At 39.9% G+C, this 26355-nt stretch overlaps 1 protein-coding gene across 1 annotated transcript in view; it reads right to left on the reverse strand.

Annotated features, from left to right (window-relative positions):
* The window catches only part of LOC129411526 (kinase non-catalytic C-lobe domain-containing protein 1), a 173848-nt gene that overhangs the window by 64137 nt on the left and 83356 nt on the right, over positions 1-26355 (reverse strand). The window contains exons 8-16 of the mRNA XM_055162597.1: positions 24399-24513; positions 23814-23885; positions 23655-23716; positions 22078-22236; positions 20443-20520; positions 15745-15826; positions 15375-15564; positions 13480-14138; positions 8639-8777 (exon numbers count right to left, since the gene is read on the reverse strand). Of these exons, the coding sequence (XP_055018572.1) occupies positions 8639-8777; positions 13480-14138; positions 15375-15564; positions 15745-15826; positions 20443-20520; positions 22078-22236; positions 23655-23716; positions 23814-23885; positions 24399-24513 (1556 nt within the window). The remainder of the gene's footprint in view (positions 1-8638; positions 8778-13479; positions 14139-15374; positions 15565-15744; positions 15827-20442; positions 20521-22077; positions 22237-23654; positions 23717-23813; positions 23886-24398; positions 24514-26355) is intronic.

Raw genomic sequence — 26355 nt, forward strand, 5'->3', positions numbered from 1 at the left:
GCGTACTGTATGTGTGAGCTATTCAAATGAAAGCCGAGGTGTGAGTAGCGGAGCCTCTCTCGAGCCTCGCCACGGGCCACTTGTGTTTTACGGTAACAAAAGACGATCTTCAACACTGATGCACAGCGTACGGAGGTAACCATAGAGACAGAGACCTGATGAGGGAAGTTAGAAGTAAGCGTATTGTGTCCGAGCTGATTCAGATGCAGAAGTGGAGGAGGAGGAGGAGAGGTTCTTAAGGCAAACACTGAAAGTAAATGAGAATTGCTAATTAATTTGTGGTTGTTCAATGAGTTTGTATTGACAGGCGTATAAAGAAAAGGCACAGGCAGAGGTGTAGTGGGGATTATTTAAGTGAGGGTGCAGGATTTGTGACGTCATTGATGTTATTAATTCATAGTAATCTACAAAATATAAATCATAGGCAACAACACATGGGCCCAGGACTGAACCAGGACTGAACCAGGACTGAACCAGGATTAAACTAGCTCTAAACCAGGTCTAAACCAGGATTGAACCAGGACTGAACCAGGTCTAAACCAGGTCTAAACCAGGTCTAAACCAGGACTGAACCAGGACTAAAACAGGACTGAACCAGGTCTAAACCAGATCTAAACCAGGACTAAACCAGGACTGAACCAGGACTAAACAAGGACTGAACCAGGACTAAACAAGGACTGAACCAGGACTAAACAAGGACTGAACCAGGACTGAACCAAGATTAAACTAGCTCTAAACCAGGTCTAAACCAGGTCTAAATCAGGACTGAACCAGGATCGAATCAGGACTGAACCAGGAGGACTAAACCCGAACTGAACCAGGACTAAACCCGAACTGAACCTAGACTGAACAAGGACTGAACCAGGACTGAATCAAGAGGACTGAACCAGGACTAAACCAGGACTGAACCAGGACTGAACCAGGACTGAACCAGGACTGAATCAAGAGGACTGAACCAGGACTAAACCAGGACTGAACCAGGATTAAACTAGCTCTAAACCAGGTCTAAACCAGGATTGAACCAGGACTGAACCAGGTCTAAACCAGGTCTAAAGCAGGACTGAACCAGGACTAAAACAGGACTGAACCAGGTCTAAACCAGATCTAAACCAGGACTAAACCAGGACTGAACCAGGACTAAACAAGGACTGAACCAGGACTAAACAAGGACTGAACCAGGACTAAACAAGGACTGAACCAGGACTGAACCAGGACTAAACAAGGACTGAACCAGGACTGAACCAAGATTAAACTAGCTCTAAACCAGGTCTAAACCAGGTCTAAATCAGGACTGAACCAGGATCGAATCAGGACTGAACCAGGAGGACTAAACCCGAACTGAACCAGGACTAAACCCGAACTGAACCTAGACTGAACAAGGACTGAACCAGGACTGAATCAGGACTACACAAGGAGGACTAAACCAGGACCGAACCAGCATTAAAACAGGACTAAACTAGCTCTAAACCAGGTCTAAACCAGGACTGAACCAGGTCTGAACCAGGTCTAAACCAGGTCTAAACCAGGTCTAAACCAGGACTGAACCAGGACTGAACCAGGACTAAAACAAGACTCAACTAGCTCTAAACCAGGACTAAACCAGGACTACTCTTGGACTTGAGAGTGAACCCCGAGCTTGTGTAGCATGGTGCTTGCAAACCTCGACTGGGCTGCACTTTGCCTTGTGGGGCATGAAGCCCTACGCCGGTCCTTTCGCCTGCGGTCACCCAACGGTCTACACGGGCGCACCTCTGGACCCGTCCCGACACTCAGTCCTGGTTCAGTTCTGGTTTAGTTTAGACCTGGTTTAGTCCTGGTTTAGTCCTGGTTAGACCTGGTTTAGTTTAGACCTGGTTTAGTCCTGGTTTAGTCCTGGTTTAGTCCTGGTTCAGTTCTGGTTTAGTCCTGGTTTAAACACTGGTTTAGTTCTGTTTGTTGCAGGATAACTATGGCCATTGACATGCACTAGTCTAGCCCCAGTGACCTCTGCAAATACAAGAACTGGATGGAATATTTTTAAAAGTGTCTCCACACGTCTCCAACACTCTGGCTCAACAGGAAATGAGGTCCTATGTCCAAAATTCCAAACTGTCGCTTTAAACATTTAATCAAAGGGCATGTACCCGATAAGGTAAATGAGGAAAACTTTGGACTATGCCAAACTGTTTAAAATCAACTAGTCCATAAAAAGTTAATGTCTCATGCTACTCATTTATTAGGCCAAAAATGACATTGTTTTTCAACCATAACATTATACTGAAAAGCATATTAGATATTTTGTCCAAAATTCTTAAAAAAAAATCACTAAAGCCAGATCCAATACTTTCTCTATTTGGAGTGAAGTCGGCAGCTGGTGAACGATCAAACGCTCAGATCAGTATTTTATGTTTTGTGACGCTTTTAGCACGTAGATTAATCTTGTTAAACTGGTAACAAAGAGCACCCCCATCTGATTTGATCTTAATTAAAGACGTTACAAAAAAATACTTACTCAAGGGAAAATCTGAGAATATTTTTATCTACTTGGCAACCATTTATAGATTTCTACAACTCCACAAATGTGTAAACTGAGCTGAAAAAGATGTTATGAAAAATCCTCTTGTTGTTCACTGTTCTCCTTTTTGTTTGTCTGGTTTTGTTAGCTTTTGTTTTATTATCTATGTTATGCTGTATAATCGATATATACGCTTGATTTGTTGAAAAATTCACTAAAGAGAATTGTAAAAAATAAAAAAAAATAAATACAAAATGACATTGTTTTACTATGGTAGTATTTTGCTGTTCAGCTTGTTGTCTAGTGTGACTGGCTAAAAGTCTGTGGAGAGTCCTTCTCTTCTGACTAATTTCATTGGGAGCCATTCCAGATTTTTCTATTACAGCACTGACATTGTAGAGCTGTAATGTCATTTTGGATTTTGCTAATGTTTGCACCAAAGCACCTTATTAGATTGTGAATAAATGTATTATGCAGACTTCATAATCAGATCAACCAAGATTTAGCTGACATTTATGAATCATAAGGGCTGCAATGAGCCAATGATGAGTCAATCTTTTATATTTCTAATGATTTCGTTTTTCTTTTTTAATCATTGGCAAGAGCATGTTGAGATTCATTGTGTAACTGCTAATATTATTTGAAATAAATTTGTGTATCATTCGTTCATTCGTTTTTCAATATAAAACCAAAAATAAGAAAACAAACAAAAAAAAAAACTGTTTTCTTCATTATTTGTCTCCAAAACCAAAATTAAAAAATGGATAATAATTTGTTTTTTTCAGTTTTCGATTTTGTGTTTAAATGAATAATGGAAAAAACGGATAACAGCCGTTTCCCGTTTACGTGACTTACGTGACTTCCATGACTGAACCAGGACCGATCCAGGTCCGAGACCAGACCAGGACCAGAGCGGGACTGAGACCGGGACCAGACCGAGACTAGAGCGAGACTGAGACCGAGACCAGACCGAGACCAGACCGGGACCAGACCGAGATTGAGATCAGAACTGAAACCGGGACCAAACCGAGACTGAGACCAGACTGAGACTGAGACCAGACCGGGACCAGAGGTGATCAGAGCTCTGGTCCCGTGTGGTCCCGGACCTGGATCAGTCCTGGTTCAGTCCGTATGCAGTGCAAAAGTCTGGAATCGCAGTCACGGAAGTCACGTAAATGGGAAATGGTCGTTATCTGTTTTTTCCATTCTTCATTTAAACACAAAATCGAAAACTGAAAAAACGAATCATTATCTGTTTTTTTTAATTTTTTTTATTTTGGAGATAAATAATGAAGAAAACAGTTGCTTTTTCATTTTCTTATTTTTGGTTTTATATTGAAAAACGAATGATGTTGATGTTGTTTTGTTCTTACCCTCTTACATCTCTTCAATTTTATTACTTAAGTACTCATAATGTCTAATGTTTTTTTTTTACTATTTGTACAAAAACATCTGTAAATAGTCTGGTAAATGGCATGTCAGACAGTAGACTTACATCTTTACGCTTTAATATTTTCCACGTTGAGTTTAAAGCTGTAGGAGTAGTTCATGCGGCGGCACTATTCCTGAAACAGCAGTGCATGTTGGTAGCGCCATGAGAACATTACATCATATTACACCCACTGCTGGTGCCATCTGCGCAAGTGGCACAAACATCTTATTTTGATTTGTCATGCTTCAGTTCTTCTCTTATGTAATTCTCATAATATTCGATGTCATCACTGCACTTTTAAATGGCAATAATGCTTTTTTTAATCACAAAATTTAACCTGTGAAGTGCTGGAAAGGTAAGAGGAGCTGCATGTGGCATAAGTATTGGCAGCTAATCAAATCTGAATTGAGACAGATTGATAAATAGATGGATAAGTACATAGAGATTTGGTGATTTCTAACGATCATCTTGGGTTGTTGTAACAGCGAGGTCTACAGCTAATTCTCTGTCTTCCTCGGTCTTAAAATGTGGTTTGGAGCAGAATTCAGAGGAATAAATGTGGCTATTTTTAATGTTAAATGGCACTGATGAAATGCAGTAACTCAATGACCTGACCAGCCACAATCACACGCTTTGACAACACTTTACAAAGACGAGTGGATCTAGAGCCATATATGGTCTCCCCGATTTCAGATTGACAAGCAGATTGACCAATCAGAGAGATGGTCCGTTCACGTCAAAAACAAACATGATGCTTATTGGAGTTGGGTAGTATCCAAATTTTGATACCGTTAAACCTTCTCAGGATTTTACGGGGGAATACAGTATTACCATGTCACCAAAATGTTTTAGTACGACTTTAGTAAACTACTTTTTATCTGCGCTTTATAGTTTATACAAATGAGCACTGTTGGGCAAGTTACTTTAAAACTGTAATGCGTTATTTATTACTTATTACTGTCATTTCAAAGTAATTCGTTGCATTACAATATTACTGCATTTAAAATGTAAGGCATTACATTACTATTGCATTACTTTAAGTTACTCTCACCAAAATAACTGCGAAAAAGCTGAACTTTTGAGCCGTATATGGACTGAACCAGGACTAAACAAGGTCTAAACCAGGACTAAACCAGAGCTGAACCAGGACTAAACCAGGACTATAACAGGACTAACCTCAGACTGATTCCAGGACTGAAGAGGAGGACTAAACCAGAACTGAACTAGGACTAAAACAGGACTCACTGTCAGGATGGGCTCGAAGGTGACGCAGGAGAAAGGACCGGCTTTGCTCCGCACCTCATGGAGGTAAGAGCGGCTGTCGCCTGATCGCTCTTTATGGACCCTGCTGCTCGGGCTCACGGTCCTGATTTCAGCAACTATTTGCGGGTACAAGACCCGGTGCAAAACTCTGCTACAGCGCGTAACTTCTACCTTCCTTCAACGTGTCCAGAAGTCCAACTTTTTGTGCGATGGTTTGCATCGTCCTCTGTCTTTTGGGTGTGAGCGCAGGAGACTTTGTCGGTGCAGAACATTTTGTCGACGTTGTGGGTTTTGTCGGAGAGAAAACTTGCAGACATACAGCACTCACAATCACAATCACACTGCTAGAGATTGAACATTTATTTAAATTTGGCAGCTGAACACATTCTGTACTGTAGAGGAGACAGGAGTCCCTCAGCCGATCAGGACACAGCGGGAGGAACGCAATACGTGTTCATACACTAAAAACAAAAGGCATGCAAAATTGCACAAAAAAAAAATTCTAAAAATCAGCGAAACAGCGAGACCGCGAAAAGTGAATCGCGTTAGAGCGAGGGACGACTGTAAACCAGGTCTAAACCAGAAGTGACCCAGGTCTAAACCAGGTCTAAACCAGAAGTGACCCAGGTCTAAACCAGGTCTAAACCAGAAGTGACCCAGGTCTAAACCAGGTCTAAACCAGAAGTGACCCAGGTCTAAACCAGGTCTAAACAGCGTAGAGTTCTGGGTCGGTCCTTTCACCCGTGGTTAACTGAAGGTCTATCCGGCCGCGTCTCCGGCGTTTCACCGCTGCTGATTTCACGGTGATTTTAGCGAATTTCTATGAAGAAAAACCCACCACTTCAATCCAGGTTAAAAAAGCATTGTAACGCGCGTTACTCACATTTGTACCGAGTAAAATATTACAATTTTTCCCCCTGTAATGCCTTACATTACTGCGTTACAGCAAAAATCAACACATGACTGTAATACATTACTTTTATAATACATTACTCCCAACACTGCAAATGAGTGATGTGGTTGTAAGTTTTGTTTCTGTAAAATGTAAACAAATTTGCACCTGAAGCCAAAAAGCTTCCAAATTGCAGAAGTACTAGTATTTCTTTTGGGACCAACTTGCTTGTGGCCGGACTTGCCGTCTTGTCTTGGTCTCCCTTATGAGCGTCACGTGACAATGGAACAAAACTAATCGAAAGTCATCTCCCCACGCAGTTTAGTTAATTTAGTTTTAAATCATGAAAGCATTAAACTGAAAGTACAACCACACATTCATTTACACTGAGTGAACAAATTTAGGTATCAATAATTTATAATATTATATTAGATCCTTACGCACTGCAGATTTTTTTAAATTTCTGTAATGAAACTGATACCGTTGCTACTTTTTGATACCGCGGGATAACGTAATACTGTATTATCGCCCAACCCTATTGCTTACAAGTAAAAAAGCGGGAAAAAAACAACACAGAGGACTGAGAAACGGCGCAGATTTTTCCAGAATCAACAATCAAAGCACCAAACTCTTACTTATCACAGATGAATGAAGCTATATTTTGTTTTATTTTGATCTGAATGATACAAGAATGATACAAGCAGATGTGGTTGGATCGTCTCAAGTTATGAAGAGGATTTTCACCCTCTGTGGTCTGGTTCCTGGCACTATCAGACAGCAGTAACAGAGACAGCATCTAGTGGTGATATGTGAGAATACAACAGGGGAAGCCAATTGAATTACAGATGGAAGCTTTAAACCCACAGAAATGCATATATGTTTTCTATTTTACTGTTGAAAAGTGAAAAAGAATCACATTAATATCAATCAATATGAAGAAAAACACTGATTATTATTATTTTTTTCCTTATAGGCCAGGCCGAGTGTGAGGAGTGAAGTCTGCCTGTGTGGTCAGAGTTATTTCTGTTTTACAGCCTTAAGTGCTTCATGCGTCATCGTGAAATGATTGTTTTCCACTTGACCTTTTACAACCCATAATTGCTGTTATGACCAGTGTAATTGTCCTCAGAGCTTTCCTGAGATAATAACATGTAACTGAGTTTCATATGCTGACAAAGAAATATTTGAATGCCCTTTTATTATTTTTTTATTTCGTTGCTTTTTTTTTTTTTTTTTATTTTACTAGACAAAGTGGATATGACTGAATTCCTGCAATACACATAATTTCTGATGTATTATGGTCACTGTTGGGCAAGTAAAAAACCTCTAATGCGTTATTTATTACTTGTTACTGTCATTTCAAAGTAATTTGTTACATTACAATATTAACCAGGACTGAACCAGGACTAAACTAGGACTGAACCAGGACTAAACCAGGACTGAACCAGAGCTGAACCAGGACTGAACCAGAACTAAACCAGAGCTGAACCAGGACTGAACCAGGACTAAACCAGAGCTGAACCAGGACTAAACTAGGACTAAACCAGAGCTGAACCAGGACTAAACCAGAGCTGAACCAGGACTGAACCAGGACTGAAGCAGGACTAAACCAGGACTAAACCAGGACTAAACTAGGACTGAACCAGGACTAAACCAGGACTGAACCAGGACTAAACTAGGACTAAACCAGAGCTGAACCAGGACTAAACCAGAGCTGAACCAGGACTGAACCAGGACTGAAGCAGGACTAAACCAGGACTAATCCAGGACTAAACCAGGTCTAAACCAGGACTGAACCAGAGCTGAACCAGGACTGAACCAGGACTAAAAAACCAGGACCAAACCAGGACCAAACCAGGAATAATCTTGGACTAGGACTTGGAAACCAGGACCTCCCCTGAGAGAACCGCGGGCCCGTGGAGCAGGGCGTCCGCAAAGCGCGATCAGGCATCAGCTGTGATTAATCCCGTGCGTCATGAAGTTCTGCATCAGTCCTTTCGCCTGCAGTCACCCGACGGTCTACGTGGGCGCATTCGGAACCGTAACGATGGTGTTTTACCGCCGCTGTTATCGCCATGATTTTAGTGAATTTATATAAAGAATAACAAAAAACCTTCAATCCAGGTTAAAAAAAAGCATTGTGACGTGTGTTACTGACATTTGTACCCAGTAAAATATGACATTTTTTTCCCTGTAATGCCACATTACTGCGTTATAGCAAAAAGTAATGTATTACAGCAATTTGTTTATAACGCAATACTCCCAACACTGATTATGGTAAATGTGACTAAGGACTGTAAGCACTATAAATATCCACTGGTTAAAATGGAGGTTTTCTTTTAATGTTTTATTTGTCTTTTGTTCTTTTCACTGTTTTAATATTAGTTTTGTAAAGCATCTTTTGAGTGTCCTGAAAAGCACTATACAAATTAATAATACAAAAAGTATTATTATTATGTATTATTATTAGTTATATGATGGCTATGGTTCGTCTGACGCTGTAACATCTTAGAATAGTCCATAAATATGAGTTAGAGTGAGTCTCGGTGTTACTCACATGGTGGTTGAGCTGTAGTTGACCAGACAGTGCAGGACTCCCAGCAGATCCTCGTCCCAGTACAGGTCGCTGAACCTCTGCCTCACCACGTCGGCAAACACGGACAACTCCAGCTCCTTTAGAGAGAAGATGTACTCCCCTCGGGACACAGAAACACAGAGGATTTTAAATGGTTGTCTGTGACTGGTACTGCGAATACTACTACTACTACTGCGAATACTACTACTACTACTGCGTAACTACTACTACTACTACTACTACTACGATACTACTACGAATACTACTACTACTACTACTACTACTACTACTACGACTACTACTACTACTACTACTACGAATACTACTACTACTACTACTGCGAACTACTACTACTACTACTACTACTACGACTACTACTACTACTACTACTACTACGACTACTACTACTACTACTACTACGACTACTACTACTACTACTACTACTACTACTACTACTACTACTACTACTACTACTACTACTACTACTACTACTACTACTACTACGACTACTACTACTACTACTACGACTACTACTACTACTACTACTACGACTATACTACTACTACTACTACTACTACTACTACTACTACGACTACTACTACTACTACTACTACTACGACTACTACTACTACTACTACTACTACTACTACTACGACTACTACTACTACTACTACGACTACTACTACTACTACTACTACGACTACTACTACTACTACTACTACTACTACTACTACTACTACTACTACTACTACTACTACTACTACTACGAACTACTACTACTACTACTACTACTACTACTACTACTACTACTACTACTACTACTACTACTACTACTACTACTACTACGATACTACTACTACTACGACTACTACTACTACTACTACTACTACTACTACTACTACTACTACTACTACTACTACTACTACTACTACTACTACTACTACTACTACTACTACTACTACTACTACTACTACTACTACTACTACTACTACTACTACTACTACTACTACTACTACTACTACTACTACTACTACTACTACTACTACGAATACTACTACTACTACTACGAATACTACTACTACTACTACGAATATACTACTACTACTACTACGAATACTACGAATACTACTACGAATACTACTACGAATACTACTACGAATACTACTACTACTACGAATACTACTACTACTACGAATACTACTACTACTACTACGACTACGACTACTACTACTACTACGAATACTACGAATACTACTACTACTGTCACAACAACACAACTAATAAACCTACTATTAGTATAGTATAGAGTATATTTAAGAGTACATTTTTATTATTTTGGCAGTATTGAAATCTGTTTTGTATGAAAGCCCATTTCCGCCAGTAAACTCATAATTAGGAGTTTTCGAAGTTGACTCTGAACCTGCTCTCGCCATGCAAGCACGAGGGCAATTTTCCATTTAGAAGCCCTGTATGATCCCACTACAAGTAAAAATGTGTAGTTATTTTACTAATTCACTTCACACTGTACCTAAATTATTTGCTATGCGCCTGTATTTTCATCGATGATCAAAGCTGCTTCATCCCCCTTTTGGATTAAACCACATCATGGACAGAGTAACATAGATGGATACTTTGCACGTACTCATTCATGTGGGATTTGTGTGGATATTAGGGATGGGCATTCGATGAAATTTTCTTAATCGATCGTCGGAAGAATTAACGATCGATTATCGATTAATCATTAACGTTTTTATATTAAAATAATCATCATTATTATTACTATCTGCATTACTAATCTGCATAAATAAATTCAACTTTACGACATATAAACCGTAACGACTCTAGAGCCACATCAGCCCGTTTGACATTATAATGAGTTTAATTCAGTTTTGCGCAACTCTCACAGAAACGAAACTTAAAAACATCTCTAATTTGCATAAACTAAGCGAAGAGTTTTAGGGGGTTATTTTTTCTGGAACATATATCGAGATATAGCAAAATATATCGAGATATATTTTTTGATCCATATCGTCCAGCCCTAGTACAAGTCATCGTTAAATACGCATTTGTGCTTCGGTACGTAACAGGCTGACTGACTGTTTGTGTCTCGCTCCTTCTGATGCAGAGAGACACATGTACGGACCTGTTTGGTCATGTTACGCTCAACAACCTACATTCGGTTTGTCGATTAAAATTACAGTAATCGATGAAATTCTTAATGATCAATTATCGATTAATCGACTAATCATGCCCATCCCTAGTGGATATCTCTCTTTTTCTTGTCTTTTTACAACATTCACAAGTTGATGAGGAAATGTCCTGAACACCTGGAGGACGGCTTCTCCAGGAAAATGACCGTGTACTTGCATGACAAGGACAGATTGAGAGTCAACTTTAAAACTCATAATTATGACTTTTAAACTCATAGTTATGAGTTTAAACCTTGTAATTATGAGTTCAAAACTTGTTATTATGACTTTTAAACTCATAATTATGACTTTCTGTGAGACTTTTATTTTTTTTTATTTACTGGCAGAAATGGGCTTCCATAGTTTTGAGATTTTCTGTGTGTAAAATTTAAGTTTGGAATTTTCATTATGGAAAACTAAACAAACAACTAAATTAACTTTAATCCAATAATGAAATTCAAAAATAAAATAGGTCTAAAACCTCACAGTGACTTTATTTAAAAATCCTACTGGGGTCGTAATCTAAAATAAAGCCTTCATAAAACAACTGTACTACAATTACAGCAAAGATTCTTCCACACAGGGCAGAAGACAGGGATGACAAATGGGTCTGTTGCCCGGGATCCCAAGGTTGTAGGGGCCCTGAATAATAGTAATATCTTCCTAGTAATTTATATTAGAGGGGGGCTGTGTAAACCTTCTTGTCCCAGGTCCCCAAATTTCTGCCATCGGGCCTGCAGCTACACTCTCTGGAGGTGTGAAGCTAACTCAGACACTGCTCAGTGTCTTATTTTAACACATTCTGAGCAGAAAGAGCTGGTTTAGTTAGAACAACTGATTTGTGCTGTTAAACAAGTGTCCCACACATAAAATTACAGTCACACAGCAACTAGTATTAGCCAACAGGTTTCCACTTAGTCACTCTCACCTTTTTTTTCTCACCTAAATTGAACACCTAACTGAATGTTCCCGAAAATGTGTTGTTTAAACTCATTTTGTAGTTTTTCTTGAGTTTTCAGGCCATCTAAACTTTTTGTACAAAGTTTGCTACTGTCAACACGGCAATTGCTGAACATTCCACCATGCTATTTTGAACTTTCACTGACAAAATAATCCTCCATACCACCTTTAAGTGTCGTACTTTTACTTTTGTACTTCATTACCTTCCACCACTGCCTTTGAGAGCCCACTCCTGAAAATACCACACAACCATAATCACACTCTAGAACAGGGGTGCCCACACTTTTTCAGCATGCAAGCTACTTATAAAAAGACCAAGTCAAGCGTACTGCACTTAAACACTCTGCACTCCTTTTTCGGACCCTCACCCACAGTTTGAGAAGCTCTACTTTAAGAGAACTTCCACTGGCACTTTCCACAAAACTGTGAAAAAAATGAAGTGGGTAGAATTTTTAAACCTGTTTTTTCAAGTTTCTAACTGGAGTTACATTTTCTTACTCGTTTTGCAGTGGTATTTAACAGCCTCTGCACATTTACCAAACCAAACGCACATCGTGACAAATACAGATGCACTTTTATGCACTTTTATTAGGCAAACTTCAGCCACGTGTCGCGGTTTGCCTGTTCTGTGTTGTGGACATCCTCTGTGCCAACACTGTAACATAAGTTTAGGCACTTCAGACTGCAGCCTGAAGTGACCCAAATCTGATTTTTTGGCCCCTATGTGACCTGTATCTGGTCTTTTATTGAGTCTGAACGACACTGATCTGATTTTTTCAAATGCGACCCAGGCCACTTGGATATGTGCTCCTGAAACCGATACATATCTGATCTTTTGACATGCGACTTCAGTCTGAACGGCCAAAGCGCATTCATCAACAAGCGACAAATGTACACAAACCTTCTTCTTGTCATACGAAAACTGTTAATGAACTCCGTGTCACTGAAGGGAAGTACATCGCTATCCCACCACTCTTGGTTGTGTCTCCACATCCACACGTTCCTTTCAACGGACTGCCCCACAAAACACCACGGCCAAAAACCTCGTCCTTCTCCTTCTCAATCTCCTCCTTAAAACAAGTAAGTTGTACATGTTCTGGCTCCGGAACGAGAGGTCATCGTGTCCTCCAGTGCACATGCGGGACACTTTTGGGCTGTTTAATGTTCACACTGGAGATCACATACGAGTCGCATTTAATTGGAAATGCGAATGACCTTGCAAAAACATTGGATTTCACAAAAAAAAAAAATAAAAAATCTGAATTGAGCATTAAGCCCTGCAGTCTGAACGTAGCCTTTGATTAGTTTTTGCTTTGCATTTTGTCTTGCTCTTCTAATCAGCGTGCACTGAAGAGGGAGTCTTGTGCCGCACAGTATCCCCGAGTTTCAAATGAGCACACAGGCTGCAGTGAGATGCCTCGTTCCTGCACACTGGTACAACTTTATTGCCGACAGAAGCAGCCAGAATGAAATACGATCGCACTTGTCGAGTGTAAGACCTTGAGCAAGAGATAATGTGATCGAGTCTGAGATGAGTACTATGACACACATCTACCAACACTACCTTGGCGATCGACTGGTAGATCGAGATCGACATTACTGGGCACCCCTGCTCTAGAATCTAAAAACCACCAATAGCAATTTTCTCTTTTATATTGTGATCCTGGTCCTTACCCATTGCGATGTCCTCGTGTCCGTTGTCCAACCCGGTGTTGAGCGTAAACTCCCCTTTGAGCAGGTCGATCACCTCCTGTAGAGCCGGGTGGACCTCTGGAGACACGCAGGCTGAAGTCTGTCTTTTAGCTTGTCCATTCTCGCCTTTATTATCAATTAAAAAGCTACAACTGTTATCTAAAGCGTCTAGCCCGTTTTTCAGACCTGGAGGAGCATTGAAGCTACTGCTATCATTGATTTGTGAATTTGCTAAGAGTCCCTTTAAAGACGGAGGCACCAGAGATAAGTTTATTTCCAGACCCGGTACAGAATCAGGAGCTCGGATTTGAACGGGGACCAGGAAAAGCTGTCCAGTTTTGGGATCTTGTCGAAAGAGGTAATTGTTGAATACACCACAGTTATTGAGGTTTGAGTTTAAAGATGAAGGTAGAGAGACTTCGATATGAGAGACTTCAGGGAGGGTGGAGTCAAAGGTCGCCGGAGCTGCGTCATTTGGGGGTGGGTCAGTTGAAGTAAGAGTTGCATCTTTAGCTGGACAGTCGAGCTTTTCTGCAGTAGGGCAAGAGGCAGGATCTACAGGAGGATCTTCAGAGATGGAAGATGGGTCTAGGCCGATTTCCTCAATGTTCTCGCTGCTGTCTATGAATCCCTCCATGTACCTGAAGACAAGAGAGTCACAGCCTTACATTTAGAACATTTATTTGGTCTATTTTTGAGTATTCAACTTTGTGTTTACTTCTTATTTGCACTATACTTAGAAAAATTATTTGAAGAAAACACAAAGTTGAAAAGGGTTAGGGAGCTTTTAGTGTGAATTATTAGACCTCTCACTCCCACACAAACACATAAAACAACCTTTAAAAAAGCCTGATCTTATTTGATCTCAAAAGCAAAGCAGAACTGGGGCTAGTTAGTACCGGCAGGGGAGACCACTGTGAACCAGCTGCTGCATTTGGAAGGCAGTAACTCTAATGCAAACTGTTATTGTGTCCTTACTAGGGGCGTAATGGTCCACAAAAATCAAGGTTCAGTGCATAGGAACTTGCGGTTCAGTTTATTTTCGGTACAGTATGGGAACAAAACGCTAAACGATTTGCTTGTCGTTTATTTGTGTGTTTATTAAACCAACAATTTGTTTTAACATAATACAAACGGGAAAATAAAATAAATGCAAAGTGCTGCTTTGTAATACTAATAAGTAAAAAAAAATTCTCAAAGAAGCAACAAATGTGTAAAATGTTATTAAAAAAATAAATTCCTTGTAAACCATAAACAAAACTTTTCAAAAAGTAAAGCGCAGTTCCAGAATGAACTTTTACTCTTCTCTACTCTTCATATTTTTGGCCAGAAAAAACAACTTGTCCACATTGTCTGCAGTAAGTGTAGATCTGCTGCAGTTACAATGTTCCCAGCGGTTGAAAATACACTTTCGCTTAAGGACAGAGGTCGCAGGTATAATGCAGGTATAAGGAAAGTGGGATTCCATGCCGGTGAAAGGCGAAAAGTGCCACCTCAATCACAGATGAGTTCCCTCATGAATATTAAAGAGCCGAGACTTCCGTGTAGCTGCACATGTAGTGGCAGAATGTCAACAGAAATTGCATGAACCTACTCATGCACAGCGGCGCACCGAACCGAATGCCCAGTACCGAAACAGTTCGGCACGAATACATGCACCATTACACCTCTAGTCCATAGGCAAGACACTTCACCAACCTGAAGTGAGTGACTGGTGGTGGTGAAAAGTTTCATTTTCTCAGAGTAATTTTAAATGGTTAAGAAATATGTCAGTAATGTATTTAATGCCTAAATACTTATATTACAACTCGATTTTTTTTTTCTGCTATAAATAAATACACAGTATGTACTAACTAATGCATACTGTATCTCCTTACCCCTCCAGCTCATCTCCAACACTGGGACTCTTCTCCGCTGCGTCCTGGCTGGTCAGAATGATGGGGGTGAAGTGAGTGGCGGTGGAAGTGAAGGCTTCTGGGAGTTGTAGTTCTCTGTCGACTGGATAACTGTGGGGAATAGGGCCAGGTACAGGAGCCAGTCGGCTCTCAGTGGCCATGGGCACAAAGCCTACGCACAGTTACAACAACGCCAGACACAGTATCAATGACCCTGCTTCATGCACTGCACAGAGATATGACTGCACACGCATGTGACAGTGTTCACACGGTATAGACACAGACTTTAGCCTCTAATGCAACAAGATAGAGCTGCAGATCTATATAATCCAGTTATATTATGTAAACATACCACCGTTGACTTGTGAGGAGTCTTCATTTGAGAGTTGAGTATCACTTGTTTTCAAATCGTCTTCTATATATTTCGACGCCGGCTGAAAAAAGAAACAACAGACTTTAATAGTGTATGGCAGAATAATGGATTTATATAACATATTTCAAGGTACTCAGAGCATTATATCACTTTCACTCCACACTCAGGGTCAGAAAAGTACTTTTTCAGCCACAGCTGGTTCTGTTTGTGCCATTGGTCCCTCTGTCCACCAGTGGACAGTGTCTTGCTCAAGGACATAGTGGCCGAAATCACCGACCTTTTAATCCACTGATTCACTGCTAATTGCCGCGATTCAAGACATCACAAAATTTTATAGGGCAATAACATTTAATACAGAAGGGGCAGTTAAAATGCAGATTTTTATTGTAATATATTGAGCTCAGGGGTATAGTCGCAAATAGAAGTGGCTAGTTTTTAAACAAAGCAACGCTGATCACTATAACCCTCTGATTGAAATTTTTATTAAGTCGTATAAACCAAGACTTTCAAGGGGAATAATAACCAAATTATATAAAAGCACAAACATTCTACTAAATACATTAAAAATAAATGGGAAAGGGAAGGTAATTCTGCTCTGACAGATGATGAATGAGGAAAATATATTTACATCCCAATGGAGGACCACAAAATCACATGTCTGGAAAGAATTTGAGTGGAAAAACATATCACATTTTTTTTATAACACTACACCGAAGTGCCCATTATTCCCAGAAAAACACAGGATGTTCAAGAAACCGTAGCTGCCAAGAGGCCCAACATTACCATGTCTTTTGGGATTGTCATGTGATCCGTAAATATTGAACAGAAATTAACAAAGCAATACAAACTGGCTTTTGTTAATATGAGTATCCCACTTGACTTCAAAATGGTGTACCTTGGCCTCAAAACTTCTAGCCTGATTGATCAGCTGGTTTCACGTTGTGGAAACCATCTGACCTCACAGCATTAGGATTCGTTCGCTCGACAGTAGGCAGGTACTTTTTTTTTTAATTTAACAAATCGCTGCTATTTGGTCGTGACGTATGTAATGCACCAAATCCCAAAGGAAGAAGGGCAATAACGTTTTGACAAAATTCACCAAATATTCTCTTTGTTCCGGCTTTAAATCCTCGATCTCATGAATCGTTGCCAACGCAGAATGTCTGTCTTCATCTACATCCATCTCGACTAGGGATGGGCATTCGAGGAAATTTTCTTAATCGATCGTCGGAAGAATTAACGATCGATTATCGATTAATCATTAACGTTTTTATATTAAAATGATCATCATTATTATTACTATCTGCACTACTAATCTGCATAAATAAATTCAACTTTACGACATATAAACCGTAACGACTCTAGAGCCACATCAGCCCGTTTGACATTATAATGAGTTTAATTCAGTTTTGCGCAACTCTCACAGAAACAAAACTTAAAACCGCATCGCTAATTTGCATAAACTAAGCGAAGATAAAACTACAGCTCTTGTGTCGCTGATGTGGTGAACTTCTGTGGGATTAAAAGACATGACTCAGTGGAATACAGGTTAGGTGGTGGGGACTCGTCATAGACATTGCGCTTCTCTCACCTGGTAAAACCTTTTCCCACTGGACACCGAAACATATGTTCCTGCTTTGTTCACTGTGCACATGGACTCACACTTGTCCCGACCGGAACGGAAAGCGGGGAATTTCTTGTACAAGTCATCGTTAAATACGCATTTGCACTTCGGCACGTTGCAGACTGTCCGACTGTTTGTGTCTCGCTCCTTCTGAGTGCAGAGAGACACATGTACGGACCCTGTTTGGTGACGCTACGCACAGCAACCTGCATTCGGTTTGTCGATTAAAATTAACGTAATCGATGAAATTCTTAATGATCAATTATCGATTAATTGACTAATCATGCCCATCCCTAATCTCGACCGCTTTGTTTACTGTTGTGCTGTACCACAAAAGGGACCCGGACACGAGCTTGAGTTTAACGTCATGGCTTCACAGCTTTTCTCTGATTGGCCGGAGCGCGATCTACAACTTACGGGGTTCTTGCAAACCGTCTAGTGTATTCCGATTCCTGATCTAGTCGCTGGAGAGAAATAAAATTGATCGGAGGCACTAGGTGGCACCAGCCTGGCTACAAAACCCCTGCCATGGACACAATAAATGGATATCTCTGGGACATACTTCTAGTGCCAGGAAAAAAAGACCACTACAAAAAAATAAAACTAGATAAAATATAGACTGGTCAGAAATTATTCATGAAATTTGAAAAATTGAAAAAATAACATTTGGATTTAATTTGAAAATGGACCTCTTTGATAAACTTTGGACTAAATGGGACTCATACGCTGGACATAGTGTGCCATAATATTGTATAAATTTAAATGTAATTTGTAATTGTACTTTGTTCTCTCTATTTCGTGTTCACTGTTGCGTGTTAATCGTGTTAAAAATAAAATATTTTAAAAATTGGGAAATTTTGGATAGGAAAATACAAAGTCATCGATGAGGAAATCTGCCTCTTGGCCCCACCAGGGACTATGACGTCATCTAATTCTGAAAACCATGAGTAAAACGTCGTGCCCACGGACACAATGAAAGTATTAACCTGGAGCTGGAAGAGACAACCTTTTTTCCCACCTCTTCACTACCTTAATTCATGTTTCTCAGAACCAATTTGTGAATGACGTACGCGCTATTTGAGTCATGAATGGACAGAAAATAGACTGATCAGGCTGCTGCAGTGAAGAGCGTCCATCAGAGACACAGCAGCAAGTGTGTAGATGTGTGTGTGTACAGGTTTTTTAATCACTGTGTGGGAACTGAAATTCATGTACACCTCAGGGTTTTCGAAAGTATCAAAAATCTGATACTAAACAACACTAAAACTAGTATTAGGGAGGTATCAGAACAAGTATAAGAGCACATAAACTAGTATACATCCATGGACCACTACTGAACCTACCTGGACCACTGAAGTATTACACAGATTTAAGACTGAATGGTAAAATAAAAGAAAGTACTATTCTTTAAATACTGAAAATCACATTCTATTGTCTAAAGAAAGTGTTTGTTATTATCAGTGTGGTATCAGAATCGGTATTGAGTTCCTATCTCTCAATATTGAAATCGAGTTTGAAATTTTAGTATCATAACAACACTAGTACACACTCACATCATGGGGACCCCAAACCCAATGTGGACAAAAGTCAGATTCCACTGTCACAAATCCTTTATTCAGGGTTCCCACAATTTTTCACGACCTTAATTGCATTTTCCATGACTTTACAGCACCTACATGTGTAGAACTGATCAGACTTTTAGGGATAAATATGAAATGTTAACTCTTTCCACTCACCTTATGGTTTGGGATTATAGTTTTTTAACATTCAAAATACTGTCAGTGCATTTATTGTTGTCTCTTTTAAACAAAAGGTGCATACATACAGAAATATAACATAATAGCTTAATGAGAACTTAACAGAACCTTGTAGTTGTGTGAAAGAAATACTAAAATGCCATGCCTTTTCCAGGACTATTCCAGGATCAACTACATGGTTTAAAGTTCAGATATGGGTTCAAATATGTTACAGGGGGTTAGGTTTACCCCTGACGTACACTGACTGCACTCTTGAGACAACGATTAGCATGTACACGAAACTTTGATGATAAACAACAGCGGTATTTCACACTACAACCATTTTGTGTCACTTTTGGATACCGTGGCTATCTACAATGGGTAAGTACAATTGCCAAGTGCCAGGAGTGTGCAGGGTAGAGCTGAATGATCTACTGTTTTGGACCAAAAATCATGATCTCAGACATGATTTTGAGAGCGTCAAAGCTGCATTTTTTTGCAGTGCTCCTAAAGTCCAATTTTAAGGGCGAAGTTTAGTTCTGTGTCGACTCAACGTAAACTGCCGCTGTCGCCTTGTCGCCATCGTTTTTGATTTATAGATCTGCGTCGAGGTCTATGCACCACCAAGGAATTCACCACCACAACACGAGGAGGTGAGGATTTAAACCTCGCGTTTGTGTAAAGTTTAACATGAACCATCTCCAACGCGATAGAAGCACAGAACAGACTCACCATCATCAGCACATCCTCTGTCACAGAAAGAACACAAATATTCCACCGAGTCGTGTCCTTTAGTCCGACAGAAGCTGAACCGCATCAGCAGCACAAGGAGCAAACTGTTTTTTTTTTTTTTTCTCAAAGCTTATAGTTTATGCAAATTAGCCATGTGGTTTTAAGTTTTGTTTCTGTAAAACGTAAACAAATGTGCGCAAACGATCCAGCGTCAAATTGTTGGTGCAAGACTCTGGTATGAAGCAAGTTTCTGTGATGTTTTCTAATATTCATGTTCACTGAAACTTGAAATCGAAGTCACAATATCTGTCAGAAAAATCACAATAAAATTTTTTTCTTGAAATTGTTCAGCCCTAGTGCAGGAATATTTTATTTTGACATGACAGCTTGATGTCAGAGAACGCTGTAACGCCTGGTGTAAGTTTAGGCAAGTAGTGACTATGGTTAAGGTTAGAATCAGTCTCAGGAAATCACTGAAAGTCAAAGAAATGTCTCGATAAAACAGCAACACAAACCCAGTCATATGTGTGCGTGTGTGTGTAAGAATGTGTGTGCATGTGAGAGATAAGAATAGCCGTGCCTTACCTTGTGCACTCTTTGTATGAGCCTGTCCCACACCGTCTCTGCGCTGGTCCCCTGACGTGATAAGTAGTCACGACAAGTCTGCGGCAGATAAATGTGATGAAAACAGCGCTCAGGGACACTTCAGAATAAACAACATGGACGGAGTGGAAAATAACAGGGTGCATGAAAAACTGACAGCAAATACAATACAAAGAGCTACTTTTCAGATGAGGGGACACGCAGTTTTGCTCATTGGCAGTATAATTATCAACTGTTCATTCTGTACTTAAGGTCCGTTCGAAACAAAAGCTATAATTTTCTCTCTTCTTGAGTAATTCGGTTGTTCATAATGGACAGATCGCCTCACGTGACTAAAAACTCTATTTTAAGTAAAACAAGACAACATAGGCTCATATTATTTTCATCTGTAGGAGCTGGAATCACACCGCCAACCTGTGATTCACCAACTAAGCTACTGTTGCCTCATTTGTGATATGTACATCTAAACCAGGTCTAAACCAGGAATTAACGTCGCCTCCAATACCCAGCGTACACCGCGCCTCCTACACCGCCAGTCCGTGAAAATAATGTCCCGAAAAGAGCGCCGCCGCAATTTAATAATTACCTTCTGTGTCAGAATGGAGGAATGTTGGAAAAAAAAAAAAAAAAACAAAAAAAAAACTAAAGTGCCACTACGCCGACCAAGGAAAAAAAAGATATGTCAGAGTGCAGGCCATGGACGTTTGATAAAAAATGGAAATGCCGCCGCTCCGACAATTAGACGCCAATGTCAGAATGGCAGCATGTAACCCCCATCAGAGTCCTGCACGGGTCCATTTTTGGAGACCCGCGCCCGCACTCACCTGCGCAGTTCAGCACCACACCCGCCCGTAAACCCGAGATTTTATCAAAATTAAACCCGCACCTGCCCGGACCCGTTAACATTTCATCCGTTACCCGCCCGTGCCCGTGATAAATCACACACAAATTAAAAGCTTTCTAACTGAAGCATCCATCAGAATACGATAGCATATCCACAATTCTGTAAGCCTCCACAAAATATAATAATAAATATCAAACTGTGAGATGCAGATCGTGAAAGTATTGTATTAAGGGATTTTGATATTGTTATGTCCCAAGCTCACGGTATGATATTTTCACGATATACATCTCACGGTACAATATTTATTGTGATATTTTGTGGAGGCTGTGAACAAAATTGTGAATATGCTACTTTTTCCTCTTGTAATGCCTTGACAAGATTTAATTCAAAGTATTAAGATTTAAAAGTGCCCAGAACTACTATTTCTTCATGTAGTGTGGACTAAAACAGAGCAAAGGATCATGGTCAGTGTAGTTCTCTCTGTTTTTTTAGCTATTGCTGCATCATAACAATGAATTTAAGCAAAGAAACTTGTGATTCGGCATTGTGATGGTGCACGATATTACTGAGAGATTTTTGACAACACGATATCATGATATTTTGGTTATTGTTACACCCCGATGGTTAGTATCATTATCATTTCATCATAACACAAGCAAAGAGTATTAGTTGTCACACCTTTCAGCTAGTTTTTAAATCATGCAGGAGAAAATCAAACTATAATGATCCAGAAGGGAAAGATATACAGTATAAACATATAAGAAACAACAAACCTTTTTAGCTGAGACAATAGTCGGCCTCTCGATGGGCGTCCTCTTGGCCATCTCCAGTAAAAGCCTCTTCAGTTTACGGGGCATGGCCAGCTTCTGATTCGCCGATAAATTGAACTTTGCCGTAGCCCACAGGATAGCAGCGATGCCATAGATACACACCTAAAATATATGAGATATATGAGATGAGATACTTTTATGACTTCATTAGGTATGTCCTGTTGTAAAGGTGCACTGCGTAACCTTTCTGGTCACTCTGTTTGACATTAAACTAAACATACAGTAACTCTAATGGGACAGGCAAAGAGAGGAGAGGCCTTTTCACATAAATAATGCATGTTTTTCAAGCTATTTTAAGTACACTTACTATTAAATGAATGCTAGATACAGATATGATTAATGCAATACTTTGGGACATTCCAGACGAAGCAATTACCGTATTTTTCAGACTATAAGGCGCACTGGATTATAAGGAACTATATCAATAATGTTGAATTCTCTCATCTATTTTCAAACATAAGGTTCTATTTTCAAATATAAGGCACATTAAGAGAAACAAACGGACGACACTTGAGACTGATCCTTTAGTCCAGGCGTCCACGATCCATTGGCAGATCGTGGTGTAATTCGCCCGGCGTTGCCTCCCTGTCTTGGTGAATGTGTATACTGAATGTGAATGTGTGTGGATAAGTTAAGTTTGTTTTTTTATTTCCTTTGAGGAGGACTCAAATATACACTGAGTAATAATGTGTTTAATGCAGCTTTGTGCACATTTGTTTACATTTTACAGAAATGAAACTTAAAACCACATCACTCATTTGCATAAACTATAAAAAAACGGCTCATTCCTTTGCTCCTTTTGTGCTGATGTGGTCAGCTTCTGTTGGACTAAGGACCGTGAGTTGTGTGGTCCTCTGTGTCTTTTATTTATTTTATATGTCAGAAGAATCCCTCAGTCATCCAGGTAGAATCCAAAGACAAAAGTTAGTTTGATTGAAGACGTTTCGCAGCTCATCCAAGCTGCTTCTTCAGTTCTCAGAACTTCTTCAACCAAACTAACTTTTGTCCAGTCGACAAACTGAATTTTCTCCTTGCCATTTACTTTTAATGTATTTTTCGGTTTTATTTATTTATTGCTATTCTATTATTTTGCTCTTATTTAATTTTACTGCTTTTATTATTATTATTTTAGGACTAGCATCTGAGTGTTTATTTTACCATTTTATTATTGTTGTTATTATGTATTTGTGCAGCACTTTAGAAACAGTTTTGTGTGAAATGAGCTATACAAATAAAGTGGATTGGAATGGTAAATTGGGCTCCTGACTATGGTAACCTTAATGCTGCGACAGTCCATCAAATGGTGCGGCTTGTTGTACTAAAACATTCTGACATATTTTTGAGCACCATGTACCACATAAAATCTGTTTGAGGTCAGTAAGCACAACCAGAATTAATAAATAAGGCACAGTGACGATTTTTGAGAACATTAAAGGAATTTAAGTGCGACTTATAGTCCAAAAAATACGGTACATCTCCATGGAGACAAGACAAAGTGTGGACAAAATCACAAAACAAACCTTCTCAGTGACTATTCCGTGTTCTTGATATTCAGGGGCAAGGTAGAATTCATCACAGTAACCTGAAATGATACCGTTAGTGAATATAAACGCATTGTAAGAAGAAGGAACAAATCCCACATAGTTCAGTTCAGTATTAGACGAACAATGTAAAAATACCTATGTTTTTTGGCTTTAAGAAGAGTACCTCCCCCTCACAGCCCACATACACCGTGTCCAGGGAAAGATACGCTGCAAGGACAGAACACAAGAACAGGAATAAGAACACAGAAGTTCAGTGTATTTCCTTCTTCATTTTAGTATTTTAAATAAAACTCAAGCATGAACTGAAACACCAACTGCATTTTCTACCATTTATTGTCATCTAGTCACAGCCAGATGTTTTTCCTTTCAACTAAAACCCAATTAACTAAAAATATGTTTAGTTTTAGACGTGTTTAAATAGAAAAAGAAATTGTTAATGATGTTTCAGCTTCCACAATCTGTCTGGCTCCACTTATTTCATTCATTTATGTACAGTTTTTACAGTCAACAAAAACTATCAGTACTTTTGGTTATGATACTGTCTTGATATGATCCTTTTTTTTTTTTCTTTAGTTAGAAAAATGTGACTTTAGAAGGTTTATCTATTCAATACATCACATCTGACTCACTTTTTCTGTATTTTTCTGCAATTAAAAGCTTATTTCATAATTTCTGTATAATATAATTGCATTTCTTGTACTTTTTTTTTGGGTATCTGACCTGGGAAGTCGATGTATGTCTGCAGAGAGGACAGGCAGGTGTAACACAGGGCCCACAGCTCATTCACACTCAGCCTCCGACCACAGCGAGTCAGCAGCTCACGCAGGGAAATCCACTGAAAATATAATATTACATTGAAATGACATTAACATAAAGTCATATAAAACAGTCATTATGTGCTCCTGACGGCTCGTGTAAAGTGTCTATACTAATCAAAGTTATTGTTACAAACTTAGTGGCAGCTGAAGTGGGCAGACGTGGGTGTTAAAGGTTCAGTTTTTCAAGATTAACTGGTAAAAGGTCGCATTTTTGTAGAGCGCTTTTCCTCCTTCAAGGTACTCAAAGCACTTTGCATCAAGGAATATACAGGGGCACTGGGGCAAGGTGGGTTAAGAGTCTTGCCCAAGGACACAACGACATAACATTCTGGGAGCTGGAATCGCACAGCCAACAGTGGGTTTTTCTTCAGGTCAGTGGATGAGCTACTACTTCACTTTTCACCCTGTAAATATCAAAATAATATTGTAAAGCAGAGGTCTTCAATGGGGGGGGGGGGGGGGGGTTGCAAAATCTCTAGTTGATTAGACTTTTGTTTTGAAGGGGATGAACTGGTTTTCAGTGAGTTCTGTCTGTTCACTCCTTCATTACGTCTCTCTCTTTCTCTCTATTCCCTCGTCTCTCGCTCCCTGTCAAACTGCAAACACCTCGGCCCGGATTTTATCGTTTCTTCAAGGCTACATGTGAATAGTTCTGCTACAGCTTGACTTTTACGCACAGCCGAACTTAAGCTCCACGCATACTACCACGCATCGGGAAGAAGAGGTGAGGTAACTTCATTCCCCGGGCATTTTAACCAGGCTTCACACTACGCAGCCTCCTCTCTGTCCACGGAGAGACCGGAGGGGGAGTGAACAGGACAGGAGGTGGAGTCGTGTCTTTCCTCTTGGTCCTCAGATCAAAATGATTGGAAAAGTTCTGCGTCCCAAATCAAACTCTTGTCCGTGCGCCACTGTGACTCCTCACTCTTTTAGTCAGATCATTAAAAAAAGTTACACTCTGAGCCCATTTTCCGTCATGTCATTGCTCCATTGCTCTGGCCTTCTCAGAGTCACCGTGAGCACAAAGTGCAGCTTAAACTTCAGGCCTGAGTTAGCTTTGGTGAGATTCAGGCTTATTTCTGTCATGGAATGAGTTGAGGCTTAAGCTAAAGATGGAGTTATTTTCAGCTCAGGATTTTAGAATAAGCCTGGACTTGCTGAAGCGACTTCAATGGAACAAGTACCCTAACCCAAGTATAGAATAACTATGTAAGTAAAGTAAGTATTTATTTATATAGCGCTTTTCACAAACATTTGTCACTTTACAGACACTTTACAGAGCAGTATTCAGTCATTCCAGACCCGACGGTGGTAAACCCCTACTGTAGCCACAGCTGCCCTGGGGCAAACTGACTGAAGCACGGCTGCCAATCTGTGCCATTGGTCCCTCTGACCACCACCATCCCTCACACACATACACCACTTTCATACGAGGCAATGTGGGTGAAGTGTCTTGCCTAACGGACACAACAACAGTTTTTGCGACTGGTGCCCCATTGTGGCACCTGATTTTCTCAGAAGTCTCCCATCCAGGTACTGACCAGGCCCAGCCTCTGAGCTTTTGAGATCTGACAGGATCAAGCTTTGACAATAACAGAGTAGCTACGCTGATACACAACACACAAACACAACTGTATGTCCTATATATAGTAGGGTTTATAGTAGGGGGTCGCTGCTCAGTTTGAGGGTCCTTGGCCTGAAAAATGATGAAGATCCCTGTTCTAGGGAACAATCTTATGTGCAATTTATGAAATCTCTTCATATGGTTGGTTGTACGGTAGATTCACCTTTTTAAACAAGCATTCTAGTCCTGTCTTTATCTTAACATTAATGTTTGTTCATGTTATTCTGTCTGTTGT

The sequence above is a fragment of the Boleophthalmus pectinirostris genome, unplaced genomic scaffold (genome assembly GCF_026225935.1).
Source record: "Boleophthalmus pectinirostris isolate CB_2022bp ecotype Guang Dong unplaced genomic scaffold, ASM2622593v1 HiC_scaffold_5, whole genome shotgun sequence".
In the NCBI taxonomy this organism is placed as follows: Eukaryota; Metazoa; Chordata; class Actinopteri; order Gobiiformes; family Gobiidae; genus Boleophthalmus; species Boleophthalmus pectinirostris.